This window comes from Schistocerca americana, chromosome 8 (genome assembly GCF_021461395.2).
Source record: "Schistocerca americana isolate TAMUIC-IGC-003095 chromosome 8, iqSchAmer2.1, whole genome shotgun sequence".
In the NCBI taxonomy this organism is placed as follows: Eukaryota; Metazoa; Arthropoda; class Insecta; order Orthoptera; family Acrididae; genus Schistocerca; species Schistocerca americana.
The window spans coordinates 390,775,464-390,795,422 of NC_060126.1; the positions used below are offsets into that span (position 1 = coordinate 390,775,464).

Sequence of the window (19,959 nt, forward strand, 5' to 3'; positions counted from 1 at the left end):
CGGAGGTCGATGAATTTGCAACCATTATAGTCGCAGAGTCGTCTGAGCCTCTGGTTTAGACCCTCCACACGGCTCCAAACCAGAGGACCGCGATCGACTCTGGGCACTATGCTGCAGATATTAAGCTCAGCTTGCACTCCGCGTGCGATGCTGGTTGTCTTCACCAAATCAGCCAGCCGCCGGAAGGAACCAAGGATGGCCTCAGAATCCAAGCGGCAGGCGTCATTCGGTCCGACATGTGCTACTATCTGCAGCCGGTCACACCCAGTGCGTTCAATAGCTGCCGGAAGGGCCTCCTCCACATTACGGACGAGACCCCCCGGCGAGCACACCGAGTGCACACTGGCATTCTTCCCCGACCTACCCGCTATTTTCCTGAGGGGCTCCATAACCGCCTAACGTTGGAGCTCCCTATAACTAATAGGCCCGCCCTCTGTGACTGTCGGGACCTTGCCGGAGAATCGGCCACTGGCCCAACAGGCGAGGCATCCTGTGGTGGCTCGGAAACGATGTCATCACCACTAGGAAGCACCCCGTACCTGTTGGAAAGGGGTAAGGCAGCTGCCACGCGGCCAGATCCCACCTTTGCCTTTCGGCCAGGCACGCGCGAGCCCACCACTGTCCGCCATTCACCCTGGAGTGATGGCTGACCGGTAAGATGCTCACTGCCGGAAGACGCAGCGACATCAGGGGTTCCATGTGATTCCAAGGCCACCGAAGTAGGCATAGGTCTCACCACAGTTGCCCCAACGCCACTACGAGCCTACGCCTGCGCCTCGAGCTCGATGAGCCCAACAGACAAAGCCTCCACCTGCCCCCGAAGAGTGGCCAATTCTCCTTGCGTCCGCTCACAACAACCACAGTCCCTACACATGACTATGTTTACCCTACTCTATACGGTGACAAATTCCCAAGATAATCTTCTGATGAGCTACTCTGATAATCAAGAAACACTCACTGAAATACGAGACGCGAAAACTACGCTAGGTTTTCCCAGAAAAACTATTTAAAAGCTAAGCGCAGCAAATAAGTACAAAAACGCTTTATACAAACAGTACTCGCTGCTGCTGGTGCTCTCGCTCTGGCTGTCACAAGACAACTGCTGATTCAAGTGACTAGTGGCTAACGGCCGCGAAACAAACAAAAGACGGTTTTAGGGCGCTTTCTGTTCTAAACGATCAAGAAAACACTAAGAAATCTAACACGAAAACTACGTAAAGTTTTATCAAGAACTGTTAGTTACTATGCAGAGCAGATAAACACAAATAGAATCCCTTCCTTAGTGGAAGGTCGTAAACAAAATGCAAAATAAACGCTTTATACAAACAGTACTCGCTGCTGCTGGTGCTCTCGCTCTGGCTGTCACAACGAAGATGAAGTGCTACAGACGCGAAATTTAACCGACAGGAAGAATATGCTGTGATATGCAAATTATTAGCTTTTCAGAGCATTCACACAAGGTTGAAGTCGGTGGGGACACCTACAACGTGCTGACATGAGGAAAGTTTCCAACCGATTTCTCATACACAAACAGCAGTTGACCGCCGCTGCCTGGTGAAACGTTGTTGTGATGCCTCGTGTCAGGAGGAGAATTGCGCACCATCACGTTTCCGACTTTGATAAAGGTCGAATCGTAGCCTATCGTTATTGCGGTTTATCGTATGGCAACATTGCTGCTCGCGATGGTCGACATCCAATGACTGTTAGCAGAATATGGGATCGGTGGGTTCAGGAGGGTAATACGGCCCTCCGTGTTGGATCCCAACGGCCTCGTATCACTAGCAGTCGAGATGACAGGCATCTTATCCGCATGACTGTAACGGATCGTGCAGCCACGTCTCGATCCCTGAGTCAACAGATGGGGACGTTTGCAAGACAACCATCTGCACGAACAGTTCGACGACGTTTGCAGCAGCATGGACTATCAGCTCGGAGACCATGGCTGTGATTACCCTTGTCACTGCATCACGGACAGGAGCGCCTGAGACGGTGTACTCAACGACGAACCTGGGTGCACGAATGGCGAAACATCATTTTTTCAGATGAATGAAGGTTCTGTTTACAGGATCATGATGGTCTCATCCGTGTTTGGCGACATCGCTGTGAACGCACATTGGAAGCGTGTATTCGCCATCGCCATACTGGCATAGCACCCGGCGTGATGGTATGGGGTGCCATTGGTTACACGTCTCGGTCACCTCTTGTTCGCATTGACGGCACTTTGAACAGTGGACGTTACATTTCTGATGTGTTACGACTTGTGACTCTACCCTTTATTCGATCCCTGCGGAACCCTACATTTCAGCAGGATAGTGCACGATCGCATGTTGCAGGTCCTGTACGGGCCTTTCTGGATACAGAAAATGTTCGACTGCTGCCCTGGCCAGCACATTCTCCCGATCTCTCACCAACTGAAAATGTCTGGTCAATGGTGGCCGAGCAACTGGCTCGTCACAATATGCCAGTCACTACTTTTGATGAACTGTGGTATCGTGATGAAGCTGCATGGGCAGCTTTACATGTACACGTCGTCCAAGCTCTGTTTGACTCAATGCCCAGGCGTATCAAGGCGGCTATTACGGCCAGAGGTGGTTGCTCTGGGTATGATTTCTCAGGATCTGTGCACCCAAATTGCGTGAAAATGTAATCACATGTCAGTTCTAGTACAATATATTCGTCCAATGAATACCCGTTTATCATCTGCATTTCTTCTTGGTGTAGCAGTTCTAATGGCCAGTAGTGTATTTAAGAAAAACGCCATGTTCTTTCATGAAATAATTTTCACTTTGCGCCGGAATTATCGCTGATTTGAACGTTCCCAGGAGATTAATATTCAGAAGGAACCTTTTTTTACACGGTTACATGGTCAACTGACTGACCTGTCCAGCCAGCCCTAACGCAGATCCGACAAAATGTTTAATCGTGCGGGAATATGCAAGTGCGAATTTGTACAGGAGATAGTACGAGAGAGCCGGACATACAGGTCAGCACGGTCATGAGGGACATTTGAATTTTCTAGTCCATACAGTGCTGCAATCGCATGGTATCTGCATGAAACCCCTCAGTTAAGCATAGTCATTTAAAGGAACTGTTATACCACTTTGTCTCGTAGTTACGATTTATGTGGTTTTGAAACCTCACTTTGTGTAAAAATTGTAGGATTCCGTGTTTTGGTCCTTGATGAGGCGATCGGGTCCGACCTGTCACCACATCATCCCTGCCACTGGCGTAACTGGACGTGATATGGAGAGGCATTTGGTCAACACAGCACTCTCCTGGTCGTTGCCGGGTTTCTTGATCTTGGAACCGCTAGTAAGCGATCGAGTAGCTCTTCAGTTGGTCTCACGAGGCTAGGTGAACCGCTTACCAACCCCCCCCCCCCCCCCCCCACCAAATAAACTTCCCTGAAAATACCGGGAATCGGATCTTCTGCATCGCCATCAGCCGTGTTGACCACTCAGCAACAGCGGCGGTCTTTACATTATGTAATTATTACAAATTTACATTAGTTAGCTTTTGAGAGTAGTTAATGATCGAAAAAGTTTATCGCCAACTAACAACAACTTCTGTGGGCCGGAGTCTAGGCAGACAAAACGGCCAGCCAATGTCCAATATACTCGCCCTGAACAAATTCTTTCTTCTAACGTTTTTGGTGTCACTTATGGGAACTTCTTATCATCAGATTCGACAGCAAATGAACGACACCAACGACGTTCTGGTATACAACCTAACGTCACAATGAGGGGATGAAAAGACAGAAAAGGTATATGAGGATATTTAACGTGTAACTCAGTCTGTAAGAAGCGATGAAAATCTAATAGCCATGGAATATTGGAACGCGATTGTAGCTGAAGGAACAGAATAAAGTGTGCCCTGAGAATATGGGCTTATCAGTAAGAATGAGAAAGGAAAAAGACTATTTGAGTTCTGCAAAAAAAAAAAAAAAAATTAGCTAGTAATAGCGAATACTGTGTTCAAGAATCATAAGAGCATGAGATATACTTGGTAAAGACCGGGAGACACGAGTAGCTTCCAGCTGAATTACATCATGAATAGGCAGAGAGTCCGAAAACATATTAAATTTTAAGGGATATCCAGGCGCAAATATACATTATATCACAATTTAAGTATGATGAAAAGTAGACTGAAGTTCAAGAGAATCGACCGAAGAAATGGAGACGAAAGGAAGTGGGATAGTGAAGTACAGCTCAGTGACGATATGTGTTTTAAGATCGCTAAGCACACCGATACTGTCATTAGGAAATCCAGAGTAGGCAGTTCAATGGACGACGAGTGCCATCTCCAAAGAGGGCAGTAAGAGATGCAGGGCAGACAAACGTAGATACAACGAACGTAACTACCAAGAAACCTCGGGAAACAGATAAAATACTTCCAATGATCGCCGAAGGAAGCAAGTACAAAAATGCCCAGGGACATACCGGAAAATATCAATATAAATCCCTTAGAAATAAATAGCTAGTGCAGGGCAGCCAGGCCGAAATGGCTGCAGGAAAGATGAGAAGAAATCGAAAAAGAAGATCGTCGGGAGAATTGACTCAGCGTACAGAAAAGTCAAAAACAACTTCCGGTAAATTAGAAGCAAGGGTTGTTAACAGCAAAACTGCTGTGAGAATTCTACTGTTAAACGCAAAAGAGACAGCGGACAAGTGGCAAGATTACATTGGAGGCCTCTATGAGGAAGGGTAGCTTGTCTGATGACGAAAGAAGAGAGGAAATTTGAGTCGATATAGATGACAGAGGTGATTCAGTGTCAGTCAGAACTTAAAAGAGCTCTGGAAGACTTCAGATAAAATCAGGTAGAAGATATAGATAACATTATATCGGAATGTCTAGCATCACTGGTGGAAGTGAAAAGCAAACTACTATTTAAGATGGTGTGTAGAATCTATGAACCTGGTCATTTACCATCAGACTTTCGAAAAAATATAATTCACATAATTCTGAAGATAGAAATGGCACGTAAGAGCAAAACTGATGCACAATCAGCTTAACTGCACGTGCATCCAACCTACTGACGAAGGTAATATACAGAAGAATGGTAAAGGAAATTGGGGGTCCGTTAGACGATGACCAGTTTGACTTGAGGAAAGTGTAGACAATAAAGAGGCAGTCCTGACGTCTGGATTGATAAGGAAAGCGGGAATGAAGAAAAACCAAGACACACTCATGGGATTCGTAGACCTATAAAAGCGTTCGATAGTGTAAATTGGCGCAAGATGTTCGGAATTCTCACGACAATGGGAGTAAGCTACAGGGAAAGACCGGTAATTTACTGTACATTGTGTACAAGAACCAGGATGGAACAATAAGACTGGAGGACCAAGAACGAAGTGTTCCTGTGAAAAAGGATGTGAAACAAGTATGTAGTCTTTCGCTCTTTCTTTTCTATCTGTGCATCGAAGAATCAATAACGGAAATAAGAAAAAAGGTTCAAGAGTGGGAGTAAAATCCAGGGTGGAAGGAACCAATGCCAAGATTCACTAATGACATTATTATCTGCGGTGAAAGTGAAGAAGAATTACACGATCTGTTGAATAGAATGAACGGTGCAATGAGTACAAAATATGGATTGAGAGTAAACCGGGATATGATAAACTTAATGAGATGTAGCCGAAATGAGAATATCGAGAATTTTAATATCAGGATTGCTGACCACGAAGGTGATGAAGTTAAGGAATTCTGCTACCTTGGAAGAAAAATTACTCATTTCGGACGAAACAAGGAGGACACAAAGAGCAGACAAGCAGAAGCAAAGAGGGCGTTCCTGGCCAACTGAAGTCTGATGGTATTAAAAAGAAACTCAATTTGAGAACCAAATTTCTGAGAATATATGTTTGGAGCACAGTATTGTATGGTAGTGAATCATGGACAGTGGAAAAACCGGAAAAGAAGAGGATCGAAGCGTTTGAGTAGTGACGCTACAGAAGAATGTTGAAAATTAGGTGGGCGGATAAGATGAGTTCATCGCAGAATCGGCGAAAAAGGACCATATAGAAAACACTGTCAAAGAAAGGGGAAAGGATGATAGCACATGTTAACGACATCAGGGAGTGACCTCTACGTACTAGACGGAGCTGCAGAAGGTAAAAACTGTAGAGGAGACAGAGATTTGAATATATCCAACAAGTAGTGGAGGACATGGGGTGTATGTGCTATTCTGAGATGGATAGTCATAATAAATGATGATAATATTTGTGATTAATAATAAACGCAATATTTACGCAGTGTAATTCATAACAATCCGTATCAAATACCGAAAAAATAATTTATTTTTTGCAAACATCTCTAGTATACACACATAAGCGCAAAGGATCGTGCCAGTCGTGCGATCCAAATGACACACAGAGAACAACACAGAACTGATCAAATACATATCGAATGCTGATATAAGTTGAAGAAGAGATGTTTTTTTTACTAAAAATCGACCTGGAGCACAACACGAAGGTATATGGAGGGCGTCAGTCCATTTTTAACTCAAACAAGAAAAGGAAATTGATGCGACCCCAGAGTCGTAACTCCTGCCAGATAGACTTCCCTTCTGCAACGGACGGTGAACGGGTCAGCATACACGGTCAGGCGAAACCAGAACGTTAGTAAATTTTAGCGGACGTCTGCAGAGGTTACTATCAGCACGGAACTATGTTTCACTCATTACATGAAACAAATAGTGCGAAGCTGTGATATCACTGCACACCAATCTATAAGTAGCACCCCGTTGTTTAAACGGCAGAGTTTCTACGTGTGTTCCTGCAGGATTTCTTGGATCATCGCGGCTCATCCTGACCAGTCCGAAGACAATCCACTGCTGCTCAAGATTGTCTACGTCGGATAGGCTGCATTGTGTACTAAATGGAGTCAGACTCAAAGCTGGACTGTCACAGGCTAGGAATGTTGTACAACGATCTATTGAAGTTGAGTATTTTTATGTCATTGAATAAATGTAGCCCACCTTCGAAAAAAAAAAGTAGTCATTTCAATATTTGTGCATATAGGTATGGGTGCCCGATGTTTGGTGGCAGTCTCACCCCCCCGTGTATAGTGCTTGTTGCCAATATATATGTTTGGCGACGAAGCACAGTTACAAGAGAAGTTTTCGGCTATTTACTGTTGCTGGAGACAACATGCTTCGGCCTGACAGATAAAGATCAACAATGGGGGCAGGATTTTAACTGCTCTAGAGGAATAACCATCCTCATAATTTGACCAAGGAGACCAAAATGCCTGGAAAGTGGAGGGTTTGTGGTATCTGTAAAAGGTTTCCAATATTGGGGTTGAGGTAACGCGTCCAGGATGTACAATGTGGGCCCATCAACAGTGAGCGGTTATTGGTGAGGAGGAAAATGTCTATTTTGCAAAAACTGTGTCTAAAAGTGTTTTAATCATTTTATTATTTCTCGACAGTAATGTCGAATTTTTCTGGGAAAAAATTAATTCTAATATATAATTAATGTTTTGCTCTCAACATGTAATTTACACTGCAGACAAAGCCAGGTTTCTTTTTCGAAAGTAAAACTAGTTTCGTCAATTTATTTAGCTCTTTTGTGCTATTTAGCCACTATGCCAGAAACGGTGGCACAATGGCCGCTTCAGTATTTTTTGGATCATTTATTCAAAGTCTACATCTCGACATATAGTCCGTAAGCCCTTATGGGGTGTACGGTGAAGTTTACATTGTATCACCTATCTTCCTTTACTCGGAAATAGAGAGGGAAAAACGACTGTCTGTACTTGTAAACCCTAATTTTTCTTATCTTATCTTCGTAGTAGTTACGTAAAATGTACGTTGGCTGTCGTAAAATTGTTTTACAGTCAGCTTAAAATGTTGGTTTGATTATTTAGGTACATTACTTATCCAACGAGAATGCAAAAAAAAAAAAAAAAAAAAAAAAAATCGTTAGGTACGATAGTCTGACTGTACACTGTGTGATTTGATATTTCTAGTTCAATTACAAGTTCACTAAAAATATGTCGAAACCTATGTGGCCGTTAAGCCCGCCCTTCCTCTACCAAACTCTGCAAGCAATTATTGTAATTACGAGTACAATGCAATGAATACCCATAGCTGCATACAGGCGTTGATATAAATCAACGGGGACAGTTGAAAATGTGTGCCCCAACGAGGACTCGAACCCGGGATCTCCTGCTTACATGGCAGACGCTCTAGCCATCTCAGCCACCGAGAACACATAGGATAGTGCGACTGCAGGGACTTATCTCTGGCACGCTTCCCGTGAGACCCACATTCCCAACTTATTGTCCTGCACTATATTCACAGTGCCCCTGCCCATTATACCCATTACTCGGACATGTCCGAAAGAACAGATACCATCTTCATACATATATAGTTAAGGCTCACCGGCCATTTGATCTTCTTCTGTGCTGATGCACAAACAGTGCCCGAACTCTTACGGGAATCGGCAAAAAGCCTTTTACAGAATAGGAGCACCTCTCAAGGAAACCTCTCAACTTGAATTTGAATACTTCACGTTTATCATTCAATTTTTTTCGTTCTTCTGGAAGCCTATTGAAAATGAAACCGGCCCAATAGTGCACACCTTTCGGTACAATGCTTACGGAAATTTTATCCAAGCGCATATTGTTTTGCCGTCTAGTCTTCAGTGAATGAATGCTATAGTTTCTCTTGAATGAGTCAATATTATCAACAACAAATCCCATGATGGAAAATATGTAGAGGAATGGCAGGGATAGGTTTTAGAGACACTTGAATGACAGCCTACACGGAGCTCGCTAACAGACACGGCTGCTCGATCTGACCGTCTATTGCTGGCTTAGACTATTCTTGGAGAGTGCACGCACTTGTTCCCAAATATAACACCATACGAGATAGTAGAGTGAAATTGGGCAAAGTAGACAAACCGTCGTGTTTCACTGTAAGAGCCTGTGGAAAACATGGTTAAAGTGAAGACAGCACCATTCAGTTCCTGCACAAGGTCTTGCACCTGATGATTCCATGAAAGCCTTCCATCTACCCCATTTTAAAGAATTTAAAATGTCCGACTTCACCGACTATCTGATCACAATACGACAGTGAAATTTTAGGTTTACGTGAGTTTCGCATCGGAAACTGTATGCATCACTTTTTGTTACTATTTTGCAGTAATCTGTTCCTTGAAGTTCAGTGCTGATATTACTGGCTACCCCGCTACCTGCGTCATTTATAGCACGTTCAAAGTCTTCCACAATCAAATTTGCGTCATATGCAAAGAGAGAAAAAAAATGACGCATCTATCTCATTTAACGGCAGGCCGTCGAGATCAAGAATTGCAGTGGATTTAGTTCTGAACCCTGTGGCGCCATTCACTTCAAATGACTCCACTCAGATTCAAACCTCTTTCCTGTTTATTAATACTGAAGGACAACACTGCTTCCTACTTTCCAGATATGAAGTAAGCCGTTCATATATTTTTTCCTAATCCCATAATGAAAAAGTACTGCACAGTCCAGACAATCAACTGCTCTTGTTAAATCAAAGAAAATACGTACTGTCTTAATCTATCGTAATCCCTGAAAGTGCGTCACACACAAAAGAATAAGTTGCGTTTTCTGTGGATACTCGTTTGCTGCAGCCAAACTGTGTGTCCGACAGAAAATTATGTATACCGAGATGTGTTTTACTCTCCTATACAGTGCTTTCTCAAAAACTTTTGAAAACACTGGAAACAAAGAATTTGGGCTGTAATTGTCTACAGTATCTCTTTCACTCTGTTGTAAAATGGTTTCGCTAACTAGTATTTCAACACATCAAGAAAATGACAAATCACATTCACACTACACGCGAGACTGGATTCAAAACTAACGTACTGTGCACGGATCATAATCCCGCTTGAAATTTCTTCATACTTATGAGAGACTTCACTCTTTCATCAGGTAACTATTGATTCGGTGCCATCTTCGCTTGTTTGCTGTAGCTGCATGTGATGTAATTATCTCGTGACGGGGAGGGGGGGGGGGGCGTAGATTTCAAGAATTTTGAATATTTACCAGTACCAATAAAAATTTTATTTAACTTCGCGACTACTGATCAATGCATATTTTGTATAACTCTGATGGATCACAAACATTTTCATTCTCACATAAGAGACGTATAAAAGGCTGAACACCGGTAATCTGTCTGATACCTTTTTTCTCAATTGATAACATAGTTTTAACTTTATTCTGAGAGATCTCTATTCTCTTCGAGTAGTCCATTGGTTTGACTTCTCTGATCACACAGTATTGTCTACGGCAGAATCCTTTTACCAGGCTCTGAATTCACTTCGTAAACCTCTCTTCCAGACTTGAAGATATTCAGAGTTAATAGCGTTTACATGAAGATGTCATAGTACAAATAGGTCTATTTCTTAACTCTCGTATACTGACAATTTGTAACGTACAGTACGTGGTCAAAAATATGAAAATACCAAAAATGATACACATCATCCTGCCTAATACGGGAAAGGAGAAAAGGTGGCATTAGAAACTAAACGATGATGGAGAGGAATAGCAATCACGCACGTTACTCTCGAAAAGTAGACCACGAACGGTCAATAATATCGAAATATGGTGACTTTGGTGGCCAGGGAAGATGCGATAATTCATCCTGGTGCTCACAAAGCCAGGGCGCGGGCGCTGTGTGGACAGAGTCTTAGAACACAGAATCATCCTTGGAAAAAACACTGTAGCACAGGATAGACCTGATTAGTCAAAATGATCATATAACACATGGCAGTAACGTTAACTTGTAGTCATGGAGCCGTTAGAGTACCACGTTATGGCTACCGAAATCGAAGCCGAACCCTAACATCTTTCACTTTTGGGGCGTAAATAATGTAAAACAAGACTCATAGGAGCAAATCACTTCCTTCCATTGCTCCATAGTCTAGGCTTTATGGCTTCGGCACTACGTTCTCCTGTTACTATCATTTGTATCACTGATAAGTGGTTTTGGAATTCCAGCTAACGCTGCTATTCCCTGATTATGGAGGTTACTTGGTGTTGTTTTGGTGCTGATAGCGTTCACGACTGCAACACTAGGTTTCCTGAGACTTTTGCAGATGTCCTATTATTTTTCATGACAATCCTCTTGAACGAATGTCCTTCAAGGTCACTCAACAGACACTTTCGTCCCCATTGAGAGTTAGTGGCTCTTGTTTTTCCTCGTCTTCGATGCGGTGCCTCCTGAAACACCAAACACTTCGGCTACTTTGTTTACAAAATCACCCACCATACGAGCACCATCAATTTTTCCAAGTGACATAACTACGACATAATCCACTCACCACTACACTGAGCACTGTTCTAACCATGACTGACACTTGCAACGTATTGAGGACATTGTACAATTGCCGTTAGTGGTCAAATACAACAGTGCACCAAGCAAGATGGGCTAGCAACTGCATTCATTTTCAAGTATTAATTTCTCGCGTTGTTTCTACATTTTCGACCATCTCCTATGTTTTATTAATTCGTACCATAGGAGGGATAAGTTTCCATTTTTAAAGGCTAAAGGAAACATTTTGTATTTTTATTGCAAATTGACGGTATAAAACACAGCAATATTTGTTTATCTCCTTCGATAGTTAAACAAAATTTGTTATTGTGAGTAATTGTTTCCAACTGCCATCAACTATCACGTAAGTGAATTGATTGGTAGAAGTTTCTTTAAAGAATTTGAGCAGCGAGGTGCCGTCCACCATTAGCTAACAACCTTCATATATCATCCATAATACCGATAAAGGCCATTACACTACTGGTCATTAAAATTGCTACACCACGAAGATGACGTGCTACAGACGCAAAATTTAACCGACAGGAAGGAGATGCTGTGATATGCAAATGATTAGCTTTTCAGAGCATTCACACAAGGTTGGCGCCGGTGACGACACCTACAACGTGCTGACATGAGGAAAATTTCCAACCGATTTCTCATACAAAGCAGCAGTTGACCGGCGCTGCCTGGTGAAAAGTTGTTGTGATGCCTCATGTAAGGAGAAGAAACGCGTACCATCACGTTTCCGACTTAGATAAAGATTGGATTGTAGCGTATTGCAATTGCGGTTTATCGTATCTCGACATTGCTGCTCGCGTTGGTCGAGATCCAATGACTGTTAGCAGAATTTAGAGTCGGTGGGTTCAGGAGGGTAATATGGAACGCCGTGCTGGATCCCAACGGCCTCGTATCACTAACAGTCGAGATGACAGGCATCTTATCCGTATGGCTGTAACGGATCGTGCAGCCACGTCTCGATCCCTGAGTCAACAGATGGGGACGTTTGCAAGACAACAACCATCTGCACGAACAGTTCGGCGACGTTTGCAGCAGCATGGACTATCAGCTCGGAGACCATGGCTGCGGTTGCCCTTGACGCTGCGTCACAGACAGGAGCGCCTGCGATCGTACACTCAACGACGAACCTGGATGCACGAATGGCAATACATTTTTTCAGATGAATGAAGGTTCTGTTTACAGGATCATGATGGTCTGATCCGTGTTTGGCGACATCGCTGTGAACGCACATTGGAAGCGTGTATTCGTCATCGCTGTACTGGCGTATCACCCGGCGTGATGGTATGGGGTGCCATTGGTTACACGTCTCGGTCACCTCTTGTTCGCATTGACGGCACTTTGAACAGTGGACGTTACATTTCTGATGTGTTACGACTTGTGACTCTACCCTTCATTCGTTCCCTGCGAGACCCTACATTTCAGCAGGATAGTGCACAATCGCATGTTGCAGGTCCAGTACGGGCCTTTCTGGACACAGAAAATGTTTGACTGCTTCCCTGGCCAGCACATTCTCCCGATCTCTCACCAACTGAAAATGTCTGGTCAATGGTGGCCGAGCAACTGGCTCGTCACAATACGCGAGTCACTACTTTTGATGAACTGTGGTATCGTGATGAAGCTGCATGGGCAGCTTTACATGTACACGCCGTCCAAGCTCTGTTTGACTCAATGCCCAGGCATATCAAGGCCGCTATTACGGCCAGAGGTGGATGTTCTGGATAGTGATTTCTCAGGATCTGTGCACCCAAATTGCGTGAAAATGTAATCACATGTCAGTTCTAGTATAATATATTTGTCGAATGAATACCCGTTTATCATCTGCATTTCTTCTTGGTGTAGAAATTTTAATGGCCAGTGGTGTAGATTATGTGCAACACCACAGGTAGATCTTCATAATGTTGCTACTGTGTAGAGCATGGAATCCCGGTAAGACTGAGGAAGGGACGTATGTGATGACGTAATTTGATTACGCGAGAAATGTAGTAGGGAATATAAAGTGTGCAGCGGCAGGCTGTTTTACGACCAGTCGACGCGACGTGAATGGAGCTGTGTCCGCCTGGCGCTGCTCCAACGCGCTGTTTCCGTCTTCTGCAGGCCGCTAACAGATGCCGAAGCGTCACTCGTCTAAGGTGGAACTGCAGCCCAGTTCCTCAGACACCTATCTATTGTAATACAGGTTCTCCACACTTTTACAGTTGCTCATTTTCTTCGTTATGCTGGGATGATTCGTTACCTTCCTTAGTAAGGCTGTCAATGTATATCTCACACTTTTAAGAATCTGGTTTACCACAAGACTAATTTACGAGTTGCAGATTTAGTTTGTAAGGCAAGTTGGTATTAACAGAGAGCTAGAATTTTAGTGTGCTTAAAAGTTATATATATATATATATATATATATATATATATATATATATATATATATATATATATATAATTTCTGGATCCGTAATTTCTTATGGATTGATGGATTGACGTGTGTCTGACTGCGACTCGAGCCTGGAAAGGACGCACAGTCTTAATCTAGCAGGAAGTTTCAAATCAGCGCACACTCCACTACAGAGTGAAAATTCATTCTGGACTGACGCAACGTCAAATGGAAGTGTGCAAAATTATCATTAATATTCAAGTATAATTTATTACTTCAAGATCTCCACTAATTACTGTGAACATTCACAGTACAGGTTTCGGCACAATAACTGTCATCTTCAGATGTGACAACGACCCACAAACCGTTTCCTCATAATCTGCAGATACTAGTTGCATGCATACAGAACATCATGAAAATGGTATAAAGTATGTCAATATCGTTTGCATACATCTTGCCGTCATCTGTTAAAAGAGAGTTTCTTTCACATCTGACGATAGTATCGTTGAATAAATATGCAGGGTTATAATTATTGAGCTATATGAAAAAAACGTATATTAGTTACAAACTATGGTGTGCACACACTTTATTCAAAATGTAAACGTCACTACAGATTTCCCATTTTACGTTATAACGTGTTCCGTAAGCATGCCATCACTGGCGATGATGTGACGCAGAGGAATAGCGACATTCTGCACGACCCGCTGAAGTGTCGGAACATTGATGCTGACGATGACCTCCTGAATGTCTGTTTTCGCCTCAGCAATGGTTTTGGGGTTATTGCTGTACACTTTGTTTTTAATATAGCCCCACAAAAGGGAGTCGCACATGTTTACACCCGGAGAATATGGCGGTTAATCGTGACTCATGGCAATGTCCTCTGGGTACCCCAGAGATGGAATGCGATCCCCAAAGTGCTCCTCCAGAACATGAAACGCTCTCCTGTTCCGATGGAGTCGAGCTCCGTCTATCATGAACCACATCTTGTCGAAATCAGGGTCACGTGAATAGTGGGCATGAAATCATCTTCCAAAACTTTCACGTACCGTTCAGTAGTCACCGGGCCATCAAGGAATACCTCACCGGTTATTCGGTTACTGGACATTGCACACCACACAGTCACCTGTTGAGGGTGAAGAGACTTCTCGATCACGAAATGCGGATTCTCAGTCTCCCAAATGCTTCAGTTTCGCTTATTGACGAACCCATCCAAATAAAAGTGGGCTTCGTCGCTAAAGCAAACCATATGCGCATAGTAATTCCCAACCATGCAATTTGAAGGTCCTAATGCAAACCGTTCAGAATATATGGCGATTTTATTTCATATAGTTCTATAATTGTCACCTTGTAGCCTTATCAAATGCTTATTCATCTCTCGCTGTTGCAAAATGAAAGCAAAGTAAGAGTTAGAAGTCGGTTCTTGACGTATCTTGATATGAAATTCCCGTAATATTATGTTCATTGCCACGCTAAACGAACATGAGTATTTTTAATTATTATTATAAATTTAATTAAATTTAATTAATTATTATTATTATAAATTATTATAAGTTATAAATAAATAAATAAATTATAAATTATAAATTGTTTTAATTAATTATGTGACTAGAGTGTTTTTCTTTCTTGTTGTAATCGATTCGTATCAATGTTGTATACCGCAGTACGCTGCAAGAGGAATTATTGTGAAAAATGTTTAACACAGGAAATGACGCTGCGGAGTAATTTCAATAGGATGGCGCCCGTATTCAGTACGCTAACAGAGCGGGGCTTGATCTGTAGTTTGGGAATCGCTTTCCTGCTGGGAGTTCGTTAACTTCTTTTCATAGTTATAAGAAAACCGGAAAGCCAATATCCAGAAGATCTTCCAACAAATTCCTTTGGGTACTATAAAAAATGTTTCGAGACCGTAATTAACATCTTCCACTAAGTATGCAACGCAGTGGACAACTTTTTTTAGCAATTGTGTGACGGCATTTTGTTAGTCTATAATACGTTTCTTGCTATTTTACAGCGATAACAGGTCACCATTGTCTTCCTTGTTGTAGCCGTTGGGAAGTTGGGTTACTTTCAATTAGTTCCTTTCGTCATTGATTATTAAATTTTATTGAAATTCTGACGATAGAAAGGGTGAGAATTCAGATCTATTGTTCAGATAACTGAGCTGTCTAGAAGCCTCGAGGCAAGATATGCTGCTAATCCAGAGTCACGTCACCTTCGACAGCCATTCTGTCGTGGATATAAGGTCACAAGATGAGGCACTTTGTGTCCACGTACAGGAACGTGCTGTGGATATCGCTGTTCACGCAAACCTCAAAAATGATTCAAATGGCTCTGAGCACTATGGCACTTAACTTCTGATGTCATCAGTCCCCTAGAACTTAGAACTTCTTAAACCTAACTAACATAAGGACATCACACACGTCCATGCCCGAGTCAGGATTCGAACCTGCGACCGTAGCGGTCGCGCGGTTCCAGACTGCAGTGCCTAGAACCGCTCGGCCACCCCAGCCGGCTGCCAGCATCAGTTTTGTAGTTAACAAAGGTCGTAAATTCGCAGTTTCTCCACATAGCAGCCGTCTTCGCTAACGTTGCCTAATTTATAAATGTTGGAGTATCGATCTTTTTCTTTCCTTGCTACGTACACTGGTTCTGAGCAGTTCTCATGTTCAACTAAATAAATAAAGTTTCCTTAAACTGAATAATTTATTTAATATCCACCACTCTATCCGTACCGCCTCTTGAACTTGTTTCGCCCCCTACACAGAATTATCCTAACTCTCACCCTAAGTTATGTCGGTGCTTTATTTACTCTTTCCAATCGCTATCTGTGGCTGTGTTGTACCATCAGGATCTGATTTTCTTGCATTACACTGAGAGGCCTCCAAAAGCGGAAGAATTTGGTCCAAAAATGAAGCACTGAACTTCAAAATTATTCACAAACACTTTTGTACACATTGAATAAGCTTCCTCCGATGGTGTGAGGCAAACCAACAACGAAACGTACCAACCGAAAGTAGGCAACAGATTCATAAACCGGTTTCAACAGAAAAAAATACTAATTGATATGTCGCTGATTAGTGAGATTTTCTGGTCGAATAATTTATATTTCACTAACACAGATAAAGCAGAACTTTAAAATGAACAGACCGCCAGTTGACTGTGTTGTTGTTTATTTAATTACGGCCCAAGTTTCGGCCTTTTTCAAGTTACTGAGTTTATACGTATGAGTAACATATATAGCAGGAGATCAAGCTCAAAATCTGCAGTATACGTTAATGACAGAAACTTAATCACTTTAAAATGGCATAAAAGGCTCCTTTAGCGATTTGTTTTATGTTGTTTAATATTACCCGGTTCTATATCAACGGTGTTTAATATTTATGTCATTGTCTAGAATATTGGCACTAGAGCATATGTCAACCACTTTTTTTTTTAACTATTCCTCTTTTTAACAATATTACTTTGTCGTGCTCTTGTTTTTATTGTTTTTTATTACCATAATACCTTTTATACATCATAAGCTTATTACAGACTTCAACTATTGTATCCCCCTTTATTTTCACTGTTTCAATTAATTATTGAAAATTAGTGTATGCCGACATTAGCGACATCTAGTGAACTTACAACACAAACATCTTGTGGCTACTGTACGGCAGCTTGTTTTAAACAGTAGTTTTACTGACAACATGACTCGTGCATGTGATGTTATTTATATGTATTTGACGATGCTGGTGCTGATTCCGCAGTTAACATTTGACGATGCCACTATGGCTGCAGTACATTAGGACTTTGTTTTTATGAAACAGTTATGCCTCTTCATATTTAAAGGGCACAAATGTAAATTTTATCAGTACTACTTTTCAATATGCTCTATGTATTGTTCTTAAGCTGTCTACAGTTTGCGAGTGTATTTATATTTTTCCCATTTTTGCCGCAGATCTGATGATGGTAATTAAAGACTGAAACCAGTAATCTGTTAAACAAAAAAGATTGTGACCATAGACGTAAATTAAAGGAAACTTAAGTGTGAATTGCAGAGTAACCATGTAGACATAGATGTAGATGTTAGGCTGTTTGCTCTGGTGGGAGTTACGTACCTGTAGAGCAGGGCATCCATAACGTCCTGCATGGTGACTCCCGGCGGGAGTCCGTCCCTGACGGGCTCTCCAGGCGGAACACCCAGTCCGCCACTCGAGGCTGGGACGCCACCACCGGCAGCTGCAGGGCCGGAGGATGGCCGCCCACCGAACGCGGACGTGCGCTCGCCGCCTTGCTGCCGAGTGCCCGGAGGCGACGCCTCACCTCCAAATGGGGCACCGGCGCTTCCAAATGGGGCACCAGCGGTCTGCGCCCCTGGCCGAGCGGAAGCTGGGCCTGTCGCCTGCTGGCCAGGAGCGCCGCCAACTCCCGAGGGCGTCTGTGCTGGGACGGCGAATGGCCTCGCTCCGAACGCCGGCTGCTGCCCCACTGGTTGGGAAGGTCTGCCGGGCTGAGCTGCTGTGCCGATAGTTGACTGCCTTGGCAGGCCAGGGCGCTGCCCTCCGAAGCCGCTCCCACCGTCTCCTCTGTCGACACTCCCAGCACCTCCAGCACCGCCCCCAAAGCTACCGGCACTGCCACCTGCCACAGGAGCCCTAGTGATGCCGACGCCGCCGCCTACAGCACTACCTGGAGCCCCACCTCCGAAGCTCCCGCCAGTACGATCTGCGATGCCACCCCCAATGCGATCTTGGACGCCGCCTCCGGCTACGCCGCCTTGGCCACCACCGAAGCCACTGGCAGTTCTGTCTCCTGTGCTGAAACCACCGCCGACGCCTCCAGGTTGCCGAAGTGTTCCAACGGATGCGGGACTAGGTCTTCCAGGTGCTCCAGCGGATGGGGGACCTGTTACAAGAAAATAAAGTTCGTGTGTAGGTGGCATTCTGCACAAATGTGGAATTCGTTATAACTTAGCTACTTCCACGTGACAGGAGAGTATGGTGTATCGATGACTAGCCGGCCGGAGTGGCCGAGTGGTTCTAGGCACTTCAGTCTGGAACCACGCGACCGCTGCGGTCGCAGGTTTCAATCCTGCCTCGGGCATGGATGTGTGTGATGTCCTTAGGTTAGTTAGGTTTAAGTAGTTCTAAGTTCTAGGGGACTGATGACCCCAGATGTTAAGTCCCATAGTGCTCAGAGCCGTTCGAACCATTTTTTTGAATATATCGATGACTGTAACGACATCCAGAACCACTCAAGATTGTACTCAACTGAGTGCTGAATGCCAGTTACAAATTTAAAAAATGTGCGTGAAATCTTATGGGACTTAACTGCTAAGGTCACCAGTCCCTAAGCTTACACACTACTTAACCTAAATTATCCTAAGTACAAAAACACCCATGCCCGAGAGAGGGCTCGAACCTCCGCCGGGACAAGCCGCACAGTCCATGACTGCAGCGGCCTGGACCGCTCGGCTAATCCCGCGCAGTTATATATTACCTGGAAGTAATTCCTTTCTTTCAGGAGGATAGTTCTGCATGGTTCGCAGGGGAGCTTCTGTGAAGTTTGGAAGGTAGGAGACGAGGTACTGGCAGAAGTAAAGCTGTGAGGACGGGGCTTGAGTCATGCTTGGGTAGCTCAGATGGTAGAGCACTTGCCAGCTAAAGGCAAAGGTCCCGAGTTCGAGTCTCAGTCCGGCACACAGTTTTAATATACCAGGAAGTTTCATATCAGCGCACACTCCGCTGCAGAGTGAAAATATCATTAAGGTACCTGGACGGGAACGATTTGTTGACACATAGTCGGCACGAGATCAGTAAATATCCTTCTTGTGAGACACAACTGAGTCTTTATTTTCACGAAGTAATGAGTGCTATCGGCAGCGGATCTCTCATTGATTCCATATTGCTAGATTTCCAAAAGGTTTTTGCTACCGTTTCTTACAAGTGGCTTGTAATGAAATTGATGCCTATGTACAAACGTCTCAGTTCTGTGACTGGATTCCTATTTACCTGTTTGAAAAGTCACAGTTAATAATAAGTGATGGAAAATGATCGTGTAAAACGGAAAGGACTCTGACGTACCCCAGGAAAGTGTTATAGGCCCTCTGCTGTTACTAGCCGATATAGAACATTTAGGAGACAATATGAACAGCTCTCTTAGATTGTTAGCAGATGATGCTGTCATTTACTGTCTAGCAAATGCATTGGAAAATCAAAACCAATTGAAAAATGGTTTAGGCATGATATGTGTATGGCGCGATAACTAGCAGTTGACTCTAACTGATGAAGAAGTGTGGGATGATCCA

The 19,959-nt window shown here is 43.4% G+C and overlaps 1 protein-coding gene across 1 annotated transcript in view; it reads right to left on the reverse strand.

Annotated features, from left to right (window-relative positions):
- LOC124545882 (protein lethal(3)malignant blood neoplasm 1) overlaps positions 1–19,959 on the reverse strand; it is a 153,828-nt gene that overhangs the window by 3,436 nt on the left and 130,433 nt on the right. Inside the window, exon 5 of the mRNA XM_047124843.1 lies at positions 17,771–18,557. Within this exon, the coding sequence (XP_046980799.1) occupies positions 17,771–18,557 (787 nt within the window). The remainder of the gene's footprint in view (positions 1–17,770; positions 18,558–19,959) is intronic.